This window comes from Furipterus horrens, unplaced genomic scaffold (genome assembly GCF_987537825.1).
Source record: "Furipterus horrens unplaced genomic scaffold, mFurHor1.1.pri manual_scaffold_11, whole genome shotgun sequence".
Lineage (NCBI taxonomy): Eukaryota > Metazoa > Chordata > Mammalia > Chiroptera > Furipteridae > Furipterus > Furipterus horrens.
This window is the reverse complement of record NW_028327181.1, coordinates 15,178,794-15,193,325: the sequence shown is the minus strand read 5'-3', so window position 1 is coordinate 15,193,325 and position 14,532 is coordinate 15,178,794. Positions and strand designations below refer to the sequence as shown.

Here is a 14,532-nt window from a genome sequence, read left to right as displayed (position 1 = left end):
GGCCACCTTTGGTGTCTCAGAGCTTAGCACACTCACTAGCCAGGCAGACTCAATATTTGCTGAAGGAATTACCACATTAAAGCCTGTCCCTCAGTCCCCCACTCCAAGCATATCAGGAGGGAGCCACCTGTCAGCAGTGGACATGCATTTCGATTGTGTGCATGCATGTTTCCATGTCCCTTTGGAAGCTATTAGGCTCCTGGGCCTCCCGATGGGATCTGCAGGCTCTCTGCCTCTGCTGAGGTCTGTGATCTGGGGCATTGTGGGTTGAGCAGGGATTAGGTTAGAGGGCAGACAAAAGAGCTGAACAGGGCAGGAGGAGGGAAGGGGACCCCAGGAGGCCCAGGCAGAGAAAAGGAAATGATGGAGAGAAAGCTTCCCTACGGCCCAGAGCCTTGTTCACCAGTCTTAAATTTTAGGGGATTTGTTTCTTTGACAATGTGATAAACACTGCTCTCCCCATCCCAGAAAAACGCACAATTTTAGGGGGCTTACTCTGACACTCATTTTTCAATGCCCAGTTAAGAACCATTGGTATCATCCTTGTTCAACGCTCCCATTTTACAGAAACGGACACTGAGGCCCCGAGTCGGGAAAGGGCTTTCTTAAGGTCACAGAGCAAGTCAATAGCAGAGCTGCAGGGGCTCAGAGGACCAGAAGCCCGACTTCCTTCCATCCACAGTCTGCGGGATTTTAGGGAGAAAGATGCACCGAGGCAACGCCCACCTGGCCGCGTGGGAAGGAGGCGGGCTAACTGAGGGGGCGGGGCTTATCCACGCTCCTCCGCCGCCGGGTTCGGGGGCGGGGTCTTCCTCCAAGCTGCTCCGCTCCAACATGGCTCCGCGGCTGTGCAGCATCTCTGCTGCGGCGCGGCGGCTGCTGGGGGGCCCCGGACCCCGCAACGCGGATGTTGCGGCTGCATCTGCGGCGCGGTGAGAGCCGGGCCGGGTAGGGGTGGCGTGCATGGGGGGTGTAGGGTCTGGGCATGGGAGGTGCGCAGAGACCCCCGCTTGTAATCTATGGGTTAGAGGCGGGGGCAAAATCTAGGCCTGGTGAAGAACCCTGAGCGAGAATGGGGGAGATGGTATGCGCAGTGTCTTTGTCCCAGTGGCTTCCTGACTCTGGGCAGAGAATGAAATGTGGGGGTGAATGAGAGGGGCGGGTCCTGGGCCCTAGAGAGTGGGAGCAGGAGAGGGCAGAAGGAGTGGCCTTTTCCCCAGGTCTTTGCAGTGATTGTGAGATAGTACCCACTGGGGGCTTCTAGGAGAGGCAGCTCCCCCTTTTAGAAGTTCGGGGGGGACTACATAAGGAGAGCAATGGAGGATCCCTAAGAGCCATGGCTGAACAAACCCTTCGCTCCCCAACCCCGAACAGTACAGGTGGGGCAAAGGAGGCCTGAGAATGGATGGGAATTGCCCAGCGTCACTCCGCGTGCTGTGCAGTAGCAGCTCTGGGTCTGGACCCTGGTCTCCTGACACCCAGTGCTCTTTGCACCACAAGTGGTGGCCTCCAGGGAGAGGGAGGCTGGCTAGGCTCTGGCCTCCGTCTGGGCTTTTGTTTGGGCCCAGCTGTGGGCCGAGGCAGGGCTTGGCCTTTCTGATTGGCCCTGGGCGGCCCCTCCCTCCTCCGTCTCCGGCACCCCGTACTTCCCCCATCTCTGCACTTACCACCCTGTATACTCTTGCGTGTCTCCCCTACAAGACCGTCACCTCATTTTCCTGTTTCCCCAACCTCTGGCACAGGGTTCAGGGCAGTGTATACTCAAGAACATTTGGTAAGAAGTGAGGACACCTGTCCCCACACCTATGGAAAGGAGGCAGGAGTCCCTCCTGGCCACCTGCCCAGGCTTGAACCTGCAGAGCTTCCTTAGAGCTTGCCATGAGATGTTAGAGCAGCATTATGCAGTGGGGCTTTGGGGCAGCTGGGAAAGAGGAGCCAGCATGTGCCCCCACCCCACTGCCTAATATTTGGGAAGAAAGCTGATATCATGGAAAGAGCCTGGAATTTGCCTGGCACTAGCAAATCTAATTCAGCCTTTCTTGGTGGGGTGAAGTCGGGCAAGTCATTTCCTCTTGAAGTCTCAGATTCCTCATCTATGAAATGGGAGTGATGAAGTAGTACATATCTCACGGAGCTGTTGAGGATTAAAAAGGCCTTGGTGTGAGACTGCTAGCCCCTGGTGAACAAACAACAGAGGTTGCCCCTTGCTCAAGCCTACGTCTCAAGCAATTTCTGCATGAGCCCCTCGTAATATCAGGGCAGAAAGGGCCTTGGGGAGATCATCTTCTATGAGCCCCTTATTTTCCAGATGAAGAGATCAAGATTGGGGAAGGGACCTCACTTTCCAAGGGTTCCAGAATCAGTTGGTTGTAGAAGCCATTTGTGTGACAAATATCCAGAAGCCACACAGGATCATGGGACATAGAGGCCACCTGCTTCTCCTCACTCGCTCAATGACCTTGGATGAGGCACTGAACCTCTGTGAACCTCGGCTGTCTTCTCCATAAAGAGGGAATGGTGATCCCCTAGTTGTGCTTTGCAGGATTGCTGTAAATGCACATGGATGAATACTTATCAAGTCACTCAGTTATACTTACTTCCTGATCCCACCTTGGATACAAGCAAGCATCCCTATCCCCACCCCCACTGACCCTCAGTCAGTCTGCCTCACCTCTCTGGAGTCACTAGAGGGACAGCAGCAGCACTTTTGGCCTCTCAGGTTTGAGGGCTTTGAAATCAGATGGACCCAGATTGGAGTCCTCTTGGTCATTGATTAATGGTCCTTGAATAAGGCATGGGGCATCTCTGAGCCTCATTTTTCTCAAAAACATATTGTGAGGATTAGCTCTTTGCACATAGTAAACAGTAGTTATCTGCTGTACCAGTAATCCTGTTGTTAGCAGAACTTTAATTCTGGTTCTTCTAGTGTGTCTTCTGAAGACACACTCTGAAACAGCAGAAATGCGGCCCTTCTAACGTCAGCCAACTTAAAACAAGAGTGTTTCAGAATGTTCATAGACCCCAGCTTCCCAGCACATAAATAAAGCATTGTGGAGCAGTTTCATGGGGGGAAGTAACAGACTATTGATCCCTATCAAGAGTACAGATATGTCATCTACTGAAAAGTTCTCATTTGGGACAAATATTGAGCAATTCTCATGCCAAAAGCACTGTGCTAGGTATCCTGGGGAATGGAAGGACATTGGCTAGGGGCTTCCAGTGTGTTTGGGGAGACAAAATATCATCATATGAAAATGATGAAAGGACTGAGGGGGAAATGCAAGAGGTGTTTTCGTGGAAGGGGCTGAACCCCAGCTGGGACAGATCCTTCCCAAAGATGGGACAAAGTTGTACTGTGTTTTTCTAGGCCTAAGAGGCATTCTTAATAGAGTTTAGATAACAGAATCTTTGGTATTTCTGGGATGGCTTAGTGAGATTACGTGAAAAAAATAAATTGGGACTGCTCTGGAGCAGTGATTCTCAAACTTGAGCATGCATCTGGATATCCCGGTGGGCTTGTTAAAACCCAGGTCGCGAGGCCAATTCTCAGAGTTCCTGTTGCAGTAGTCTTGGAAGGGGCCTGAAAATTTCTCAGGTGACACTAACACTGTGGGTTTGAGAACCTCTGGGATGGCAAATCCTGGCTCTACAGTTATTACATTTAAACGGGAATTGACTCTGGAAAGCTTGGCAAAGTAGATGAGAGCTAGAATGCCAAGTGGAGACACCGAGCCCTTGTTTTGTAGGCAGCTGGGAGCACAGAAGACTTGAGCAGAGGAATAGCGTCACAAAAGTGGTGCTTAACAAGGATTGGTGGGCAGAGTAGGAAATGTGGGGAAATAGGGGGAGCCCAGAGATAAGTTAGGAATTTAGGTAGGAATGTTAATACTAGCTGCCACTGCCACTTAAAGCCCTTTCTCTAAAAGGCCCATCTTCTTGCTTCTGTTGTACAGATGAGGAATATGAGCTCGGAGCAATTAAGCTGAGCTGGGATCAGAACCCAAGTTTGTCCAGAACCTGTGCTCTTAAAGCACTAATTCTGCTTGTGGTGGTGGGGATAGAAAGGGCCCCTGAGCCTTGTGTCTGTGCTCTGAGCAAAGGTCCACCCTGTCTTTACTTTCTTACCTTCCACCTTTCACCATTTTCCTGCATCTCTGTGTGAGCTCCCGCTGTGCTCCTTTCATTCCCCAAACATGGACTGAGCATGTAACGTGTGCCCAGCACTATTTCAGGCACTGGGGAGACAGCAGGGCTACACAGGACAAAAACATCCTTGTCCTCGTGGGGCTGCTTCTAATGGGGAGACAAGAAACAAGGCACGTTAAAAAAATAAAATAAAAAGTAGCCCTGGCTGGTGTGGCTCGGTAGATTGAGCGCTGGCCTGCAAATCAGGGGGTCACTGGTTTGATTCCCAGTCAGGGCACATGCCTGGGTTGCAGGCCAAATTCCCAGTTGAGGGCATGCAAGAGGCAACCACACATTGATGTTGCTCTTCCTCTCTTTCTCCCTCCCTTCCCTTCTCTAAAAATAAATAAATAAAATCCTTTTTTTTTTTTAAGTATATGTTAGAAGGAGCTACAGCTAAATAGAGAACAAGATGAGAGAGCTCAGAGGGAGTTCAAGGATAAGAGAATGTTGGGATTTCACTGAGAAAATCAAATTGGAAATATGAGCCTGCCAGTGCTGGCTTCCAGTTCAGACCCTGCCCTAGGATCTTGAATAGGTCCCTTGGGTTTTACTTGTAGGAAAGATTTTTAGAAATAGGCTGTTTCATCCTGCTCGTTTGACACATGGGGAAACTGAAGCCCATGGGCAGGAAAGAGTAGAGAGTGATGGGAAGGCATGGGGAGCCCATGAGAGCTCCTGGACCTCCCTTCCACCCCTCAGCACTCCAGTCTCCAGGCTCTTTCTCCAGGGCTGGCCCCTTGGCTGTTTACGTTGGTCAGTACTGATGTTAATAAATTACTTGGACTCCAGTTCTGGAGCAAAGGTCTTGGTTGACAAATTGGAGGAGCCGATCTTCTCCCTGCCACCACCCCTTCCAGGGGAAGTATCTACTCTACATTCAAATTAAAGGTCAGGCCCCTCTGCCAGTGGTTTTGTTGAAATTCACCTGGTTCTTCACAGTATCTGCTTGGTGCTCCCCAGGTCAGTGCCTGACCCAAGGTGGGGACTGGCTTTAGAAGAAAGAGTTCTGCCCCTGACTTGCTATGTGACCTTGGGCAAGTTCCTTAAACTCCTTGACCTTCTATTTTCTGGTCTTGAAAATGAGGGCATTAATAGTATCAACACTGTAACATCATTACACAGATCCAGTGGGATCATGTTACCGAAAAGTTGATCACAGATCCCTGGCACAAAGAATGTCCTCAGCAAATGTTATCTATATAGCGAGACTCCCTAATTCTGGTTTAAATTTTTCATAGACCATACCACATATCTGATGATATTTGTCTTTTTTTTTTAAGATTTTATTTTTTAGAGAGAGGGGAATGGAGGGAGAAGGAGAAGAAGAGAAACATCAATGTGCGAGAGATACTTTGATCATTTACCTCTCTCACACCCCCAACCAGAGACCTGGTCCTCAACCCAAGCATGTGCCCTGATGGGGAGTCAACCGGCGACCTTATTTGCAGGCCACCACTCAGTCCACAGAGCCACACCAGCCAGGGCGTGTCTTTTTGTTTTTTGTTAACAAAGCAAATGTGTGCACAATGACAGAAGGACTATGAATTGAGAAACACTTTAAAAAGCTTTTATTAGCTTTACGAAATATAATGAATAATGGTAAACACATTTGTGCTCATACAAATGTGCTTACCATTTTAAAATGTTTTTAAATTTCATCTGTCCCAGTGGCTGATCCATGTTTTGGAAAGAAAAAAAGGAATAATTTGAATTTATAAGATGTTTATTCTAGCCACAGAAAAGGCTTGAAAAAGGAGAGGACTTGCTCACAGGGTCTTCACTGCCAGAAATCATCCAGTGGGAAACTTGCTTTTCAGGCCTGGCTAGAAGCTGCTGGGACCTTGTGTGGGAAAAGCAGTTATGGTCTGGCAGGACCTGGTAATAGGTTCTTGTGCTCTGAACAAGGCACAGCATTCATTCGTTCATTCGTTCGTTCTCACAGCATCCTAGTGAAGTACACAAGGCAGCTATCTGTCAATAAAGTGTTGGCTGGATGAGTGAATGAATATTGCCTTGCAATGACTTTTACCCTCTCGGTCTGCCAAATCAGCCCTGGAGATCTGGAGACTGACCAGATCACCTCTTCCTCTGCCCAGATAGCCAGAGGCTAAGTTCAGGCTCACTCACCTGGGTTCTCCCAGAGACTTCCAGCTGTGATTGTGTTCCAAGGCTCATTTATTCCAGTGACTGTGACCTCCTCAGGCACACAGCTTATTTGTCTTTGGCTCTCTATCCATTTGTGGGGGCTGGGAAGGGGCACAGGCCAAGTGCAGCATGAACACTAGGAAGAACAGCAAGTGCAGCATTCTCGCCAGCGGGGACAGAGCTTGCAAAGAAAGCCCAGGGTAAAAGAGTCTGGTGTGTTTAGGGAGGAGTATACCTGGACAGTGGGGTACGCACTTGGTGGAGGAGGACACAGAAGGGAAGGCTGACAATATAGGTCAGGCGGTCAAGGACTTTGGACATCCAGCAAGGTGGGCTTGGGTTTGGTTTACCTCTTGGCAAGGGGCTGCGGTTGTGTGGCCCAAGTGGGGAACCCCTTGGGAGGCTGGAGAGAGAGATGGGAGTTGGGGCTGCCTTTCTCGGTCTCCTGAGGCTCTTCAAAGATACAGGAAGCAAAGTGGGCAGCCGTGATCTCTGTTGAGGGACTAGGTCTACTCAGCTGGCTCCAATGACATGTTACATTCTGGAGTTGCCGTGGGATTCCGTGGCCCTGTTCCCAGAAATGTGGGTCACCAGCCTAGGGGAGCAGGGCATCTGAGCAGATGGAAGGGCTGAGGCTCCCCATATCCCTGCGTGTCCTTCTGAATTCCTTTGTCTCACAGCTTCTATTCCAAGGACAATGAAGGCAGCTGGTTCCGCTCTCTCTTTGTGCACAAGGTGGATCCCCGGAAGGACGCCCACTCCACCTTACTGTCCAAGAAGGAGACCAGCAACCTCTACAAAATCCAGTGTGAGTGGCTGCTGCGCCCAAGCCCACCCTTCCAGAGCCTGCAAGGCTTCAGCTGGGAGATGAGAGGGGTTGGGATATCCTGAGTTGTCTTGGGAGCCCTGACCCTGTTGGGGTCCCCCGACCCTAGCTCTGCACTTGGCACCACCCCCCCATTCCCTGCCACTTCACCTCCCATTCTCTGTCCTCTATTGCAGTTCACAATGTGAAGCCCGAGTATCTGGATGCCTACAACAGCCTGACGTGAGCATCTTCTTCCATCTACCTGTTCGAGCACCTATTTGGGTGGGGACTATATCCCAGCCCTGTTCTCACAGAAATCCAGGGATGTAAATTTCAGAGCCAGAAGTCCTAAGGCTGTCTTGTCCAGCATCCACATCTTAGAGATGGAAGGCTAACACCCAGCCCTGAGAGCCTGAGTGGAAATCCTTCTCTCAGAGCCCAGGTGGCTGGTGTGAGCCCTCTCCCATCTCTGTGCCCCTCCCACAGGGAGGCTGTGCTGCCCAAGCTGCACCTGGATGAAGACTACCCCTGCTCGCTCGTGGGCAACTGGAACACGTGGTATGGGGAGCAGGACCAGGCAGGTGAGGTGCCCACCTCTCCAGCACCAATGCCACCCACCCCAGGCCCCTAGCACCTCTTACACCTGGCTGCCCTCCACTCCCTCTCCACAGCAACACCCAGAGGGGTCTTTGTGAATGCAGTCCTCATCAGTTCACTGCCCTGCTCAAACACCTGGGTTGGCCCCCCTCTGCCCTTGGGGGGGCCCATGAGACTGCAAGTCCTTTCCTGCCCAGCCTCTGGCCTCCTCTCTCCATATCCTCCTTGCTTACTATGCCGTCTCACCCGTGACAGTTTCACCCTCTAGTTCCACACTGTTCTTGCTGTTTCCTCTTCCTGAAGCAGTTTGACTCTCTTGCCCAGTTTCCCTGGCTCACTCCTCTACTCATCTTTTATTTTGGCATAGACATTACCTCCCCCTGGAGGCCTCCCTGACTCCCTCCACCCAAGCTGGACTCTCCAGCCCCAGGACTTGCCTCTTTGCAGCCCTGATCATACAACCTGTAGCATACTTCTCTGTCTCCCCATGTGGGTGGTGAGTTCTGGGAGGGCAGGGCCCCTGCCTGTCATTCTTCACCACTGAATCCCCGGTATTCAGCGTGTATGTGTGGAACAAACAGGGGCTCTTGTCTGAGCTGCTTCCTTATCCCCAGCACACCCCATCCCACCCCAACTTACCCACCTCAGGCATGGATTTGGTTGACTCATAGCATCTCAGCCGCTCAAAGGGGCCTTGACATTTAGATCTGCGCTCTCCAGGAAGGTAGCCACTAACCACATGTAGCTATTTAAGTTTAGGTAAAATTAAACGAAACGAAAAATTGAGTTTCTCAGACACACCAGCTACATTTCAAGCGCCCATTGATAGACATGTGACTTGTGGTTACCGTGTTGGACCGTAAAGCTATAAAACATTTGCATCGTGGTACAAAGTCCTTTTGTACGGTGCTGATTAAGACTGCACAGCACAGGGAGCTCCTCTGGAGCTGCCTTGATAGGAGGTCCTCTAAGCTTGCCTTGAACACTCCCAGCAATGGGGAGCTCACTACCTTGTAAGCCAGCCTGTCTCATCCTTTCATAGCCCTGATAATTGTGTCTTTTAAAAAAATCTGTGATAGGCAGATAGGTTTCCTTAATCATTTATTCAGTTTCAGTAACAGTCGTCGATACATCAAAAGGTGGATAAGAGAAAAGCAAACTGTCTTCAGTTCCAACCTGCAGTTTTCCCATTTTAGGTACGACTTAATCAGTTCCAACAGCACCCCTTGGATTCTCCTAAGTGTTTGCTAGTTCGGAAATGAACTTTGAGGAATGGGATCCTGAATTTTTAAAGAACGTCCTATGTTTTGTGTATCTTGAAGTGTTGTCCCCTGCGTAGAATCAGCTGGGGAGCAAACCCTCTGAGCCATCCTGAAGAGTAGGGCTCAGGAATCTAGGTTTTAATGAATTTGTAAGAACCACAGATCTCATCTTCTAGAGGAACCACTTTCATTGTTAGAAAATTCTTTCTTCTCTTGGGCCTAGAATGCCTTTCCAGTAACTTCTTCCTGCTGGTCCCCCAATATTAAGTTAATTTCTCTTCCACAGGTCAGCATTCCTGGTCTTGGTAGACTTCCATACATACGGTACTTTTGCTGTTTCCCCTTGGGAAGGGCCTTTTAAGCCATAGGTTCAGAGCACTTGCAGATGGGAAAAATCACGGCACAGATGGAATCAAAAGGCAGGGGAGAGACTGGCTGGGGAGAAGCAGCAAGAGTCTCAGCTTCCAAAATGCTGGTTAGCCAACTGCCCTCAGCTCTCGCCTGCCCCATGGACCTTTGGGGAGCATTCCTCCCTTGTCCCAGCCATTCTCCCAAGGATGGCAAGTCTGTGCCCTTTCTTCTCTTCCACAGTAACTATGTTCCTTTATTGTTGCAAGGTGTGGTTCCCTAGGGCTGGCGTAACAAGGTACCAACTAGTGGATGGTTTAAAGCAACAGGAATTAAATTCTCTCAAGTTCTAGAGCCCAGGAGTCTGAAATCAAGGTGTGGGCAGTGCCATACTCTTTACAAAGGCTCTAGGACAAGCGTCTTTCCTTGCCTTTAACAGCTTCTGGTGGTTGCTGGAAATCTTCAGCATTCCTTGGCTTGTAGAGACATCACTCCCGTCCCTGCCTCCTTAGGCACAGAGTGTTCTCCTTGTGTCTTTCTCATCACACAGTGTCCTTCCTCTGTGTCCAAATCTCCCTCTTGTAAGGACACCAGTCATTGGATTTAAGGCCAAACCAGTATGACCTACAAAGACCCTGTATTTCCAAATAAAGTCACATTCTGAGGTTCTGGGCAGACATGAACTTGGGGGTAGGGGAAATATTTAACCCAGTACAGAGGCTATGATAAAAATTTCAAATAGGACAAGAGCTTGCAGTGAAAGGTAAGCCTTCTTCCTGCCTGTGACACCTGGGCCTCAGTTCTCTGCCCCAGGGACATCTCCTTTCACAATCTCTTGGGTCTCCATCAAGAGATGGCACATACACCAGCATCCCTGGAGATGTCCCTCCAGCCCTAAACACGTGTGGCGGTATACCGTAATGCTGTTCTGTTCCTTGGTTTCTTTTTTAAATTCACTGTCTTGTAATGTTCCATCTCAGCCTATTAGACCTACGCCCTCCTTTCATCCAGCCTGTCCCCCACAGACCTGGCTGTCTGTGTGGCACTGCACCTTGGGTGGAAATTCACATCTGATTCTCTTGTTGCTGTTGAAGGAAGTTTGGGTGGGAGCATTATTGTCATTTTCATGATGAGGATGTCAAAGCCTAGAGGGGTCAAAGACCACCTGGCAGAGCTGGAGCTCAAACCTAGTTCTTACGGGCTTGTGTCTGAGGTTACCCCCTGCCCAGCACTGCCCCCCACCAAGGCAAAGGAAACTCAGAGAGTCCTGGTACTCCAGAGAACCAGGCTGGAGACCACCACCTTAAATAGATGCTTAGCCAGTCTTGGGGTAAGCAGGGCAGAGTCCCAGGAGGTCCCCCTGACGTGAATCTCTCGCCCCGCAACAGTGCACCTGTGGCGATTCTCAGGCGGTTACCCAGCCCTCATGGACTGCATGAACAAGCTCAAAAACAACAAGGTATGTTAGTGTCCACTTGGCAAACCTCTCAGCTTATTGGTTCTGGTCCAGCTCTGTGCTGGGGGCTGCCTCTGCCACCCATGGGATACAGTGTGGGGGTGGGGGGAGTGCTTCCTGGATGTCATGCCCAGACCACTGTGCCCTCAGGAGTATCTGGAGTTTCGGAAGGAGCGGAGCCAGATGTTGCTGTCCAGGAGAAATCAGATGCTCCTCGAGTTCAGCTTCTGGAATGAACCACAGCCCAGAGCAGGTCCCAACATCTATGAGCTAAGGACATACAAGCTTAAGGTGCCTTCCTCCCACCAGATCCCTGCCTGGTCCCACTTTTCCTGCTGTACTGGTGCCCAAAGGTGGGTGGGCCCTGTGCCCCAGCACCTGGACTGTGGTTTCTGACCTCTCCCTCCTGGGCTCAGAACAGGGGTATGTATACATCTGTGCATACATGCACACTCAGACACAAGTCAGGGGCCCTGAGTGAGGCCAAGTGACCCCTGGAGCTGGGGAGACTTGCCCATTTCCCATCTTCACCCAGCTGGGATGCTGGGAATCCCAAGTGAGAGCTCATCCCATTCTCTCCTGGTTCTCTTTCAGCCAGGAACCATGATCGAGTGGGGGAACAACTGGTGAGTGGCAGTGCCAGGGACTGGGTGGGGAGACCCTGCCCGTCTGCCCTGCCAAGTCCCCAGGGGTACCACCTTTCCCAGGGCCATATGGCAGGGAACTCTGCAACCTCTTCCCCTCATGGATCCAGGAGAAGGATCCAGCCAGTGGTGAGGATCTCCTAGAGGATCCCCAGGAAGAACACCCAGCCTGCAGCTGTACTTTGTCACCCCATTCCCCTATCACCTCTGAGAGTTAGGGGCCCTACCTCAGGCCTCTCTTTTGAGGTGTGGTGGAGAAATCAGCATGGGAACATCTTGGGGGCCCTTAGAACCTGTCCCAGCCTCTGCCCCACACTCTTCTGCTGTCCCAGGGCTCGGGCCATCAAGTACCGGCAGGAGAACCAGGAGGCGGTGGGTGGCTTCTTCTCACAGATCGGAGAGCTCTACGTTGTACATCATCTCTGGGGTAGGCTGGGGACCTCCCCAGTACCCTTCTGCTAACCCCTTTTCTCCATTCTTACTCCGTTGTCATTCGTGCAGACAATGCAAATACATTAGTACCCTGTGGAACTTAACGCTCTAGTGGAGGGAGACACCATCTCAGGCATAAACTAACACTTATAATTTCAGATTATTACAAATAATAAACATAGGGAGGAATGATAAAGAAAAATATGGGAACGTCCATTGGCTAGAATAGATAAATAAGGCTCCTCTAAGGAGGTAAAAATGTAAGCCCAGCTAAAGGAGGAAAAGGAGCCAGCTGTGAATTGCTAGGGAAGGGCATTCCAAGTAGAAGGAACAACACATGCAAAGGCCCTGTGCTGGGGAAGGGCCTTCCAGATTTTGGGGAGTGCAGAGGAGGCTAGTGTGGAGAGTGGGGAAGTGTGAGGAGTGGAGGCTGAGCCTTGCAGGCCATAAGGACTAGTTGAGATTTATTCCAAATGCCACAGAAGGCTACTGCAGCATTATAAGCAGCATGACATGACCTGATGTGTGTTCTGATATGATTCCTTTGGCTGCCATGTGCTATGCTGATAGCTCTGTAGGGGAGCAAGAGAGGAAGTGGGGCAACAGGAGACGGTTGCACTGGCTCAGGCAGGAGAGGGGATAGCCTGGCCAAAGTGGTGGCAGCGAGGATGCTGAAAAGTGCAGATTAATTAGTCTGAAGGTGGAACCAGTGTGTCACTGAGAACCTAGGAGAAGCGGGTTGGAGAATTGAGTTGAATTTGGCCCTCAAGAGTGTTATGACTTGAGATGCTGACACCTCCAAGTAGAGGGGAGATATTAAGTAGGCACGGGATAAACGAATCTTGAGGCTGAGGAAAGGATCTGGGCTGGATATATAAATTTAAGAGTTGTCAACAAATGTACTGACCAGATGAGATTGTCAAAGCCTATGGTGTTTATTCACAGTCCCAGGCATCTGGGAGGAAGAGAGCAGGGCAGGGTGTGGAGCGGTAGGAGGAGGGCCCTGTGCTGGGTCCCGGGTCAGAGCCCCTGTGCCCAGGAATGAGGCAATGCCTTTCCCACAGCCTATAAAGACCTGCAGTCTCGGGAAGAGACCAGAAATGCTGCCTGGAGGAAGAGGGGTTGGGATGAAAATGTCTACTACACAGGTGAGTCCCACCTCCTCTGGGGGAGTGGTCAGAGGACCTTGGAGGTCATCTGCTAGGAGCCTCAATTACCTCCGGTGATGGGGAACTTGATTTTAAGGCAGTGAGTTACTGGGTTTCTATCCTGGTGGCACACTCCACATTACCCAGGCTGTCCTAAGTGAGTGCTCTAGGGGATGACATAACCACCAGGAGGGCCCTGCCTCCGAGAAGTGGAGTAGTCCTGCGTGCCCTGTGACCTCGGGCATGGCCCTCCACCTCACTGTAAAGTGGCGCTGGTGACAGTGCCTGCCTGCGAGGGCTGGAGGGAGGATTCCAGGAGCTAATGTATGAAGAGTGTTTCACCCCGATTCTGGCACAGAGGAAACACACAGCAAATATTTCCCAGCAAGTTGTTTGTCACTTTGCTGGGCCTCCTAGAACCGCCTGGCGCCAGTAGGTGCTGACTGAGCCCTGGCCGCATTCCAGGGGCTGTGGGCGGGTGGCTGGGGGGTCCCAGAATGAACAGGAGCCTGTCCTTGCCCTGAGGCTTTTACACTTACCAACTGGTACGGGGGAGAATGCATCCCCTGAAGGTGTTAATAGAGGCTCCCTCTTCAAAGTGTGGTCCCAAGTGACAATAGTGTCAGGATCCCCTGGAACCTTTAGAAATGCTGACTCTCACCCCCTCTGCCACGCACTGAGTCAGAATTTGCACTTTAACAAGAACTATAGGCAATTTCTGTGCACAGCGAAGTGTGACTAGCCCTGAGCCCGAGGTAGGAGTCTGACCCCCAGGGTGACTGGGTTGACTGGCTCCGGGCTGCAGCCTCTCCATCTGTATCACAGCAGTTGAACTACATCTTTTTCAAACAGCAGCCACTTGAGGACCCCTCACAGCTTTTGTCCTACCAGTATACTGTTGCTACAATTATTTTCTTGGTACTTTTCTTTCAATCCCCCTACTTTGTTCTTTACCTAGCATTGTCCTAAGCAATAGGATCTGTGAAATCGCTTTTTACTATGCTATTATTTTTTCACAAATTCAGAAAAATAAATATATACAATTGTGAACAATTTTTAAATGTTGTATTTGATCACCACTCAAGTCCCCTCTTCCACAATTTGAAAGACCTGGTGCTCTCCATAGGCCATTCCAGCAGGGCAGTGGGGCGTTTCCTGTCTCAGCATCCCAGGCATTCTTCCCCTACAAAAGCCAGTTTCCTGCGTTCGTTTGCTTCATTCACCTCTGTGACCTCTGCCTCTCTCCGCAGTCCCCCTGGTGCGGCACATGGAGTCTCGGATCATGATCCCTTTGAAGATCTCACCTCTTCAGTGATGCTGCTGCTGCCTCCACCTCATTCCCCTTCTCCCTCAGGGCAGCCACGGACTGAGGAGCTCCCAGTCCTGCTGTGTCTCTTCTCTCTCAGATCTGGGAGGACTCTGGGGGCTCAACTCAGACAGTGGGGAGCTGAAGGACTTGCAGCTCTCCCCAGAGTATTCCCACCTTCCCTGCCCACTCATTTGC

The 14,532-nt window shown here is 50.8% G+C and overlaps 1 protein-coding gene across 1 annotated transcript; it reads left to right on the top strand.

Moving 5' to 3' along the window:
• Positions 1 to 809: 809 nt before the first annotated feature.
• On the top strand, positions 810 to 14,532 carry NIPSNAP1 (nipsnap homolog 1). Its single transcript, XM_090291699.1, has 10 exons — positions 810 to 932; positions 7,014 to 7,141; positions 7,336 to 7,381; positions 7,628 to 7,722; positions 10,737 to 10,807; positions 10,955 to 11,095; positions 11,399 to 11,430; positions 11,781 to 11,875; positions 12,945 to 13,028; positions 14,279 to 14,532. The coding sequence occupies exons 1-10, from the start codon at positions 835 to 837 to the stop codon at positions 14,341 to 14,343; spliced, it is 855 nt and encodes a 284-aa protein (XP_090147825.1). The 5' UTR covers positions 810 to 834; the 3' UTR covers positions 14,344 to 14,532.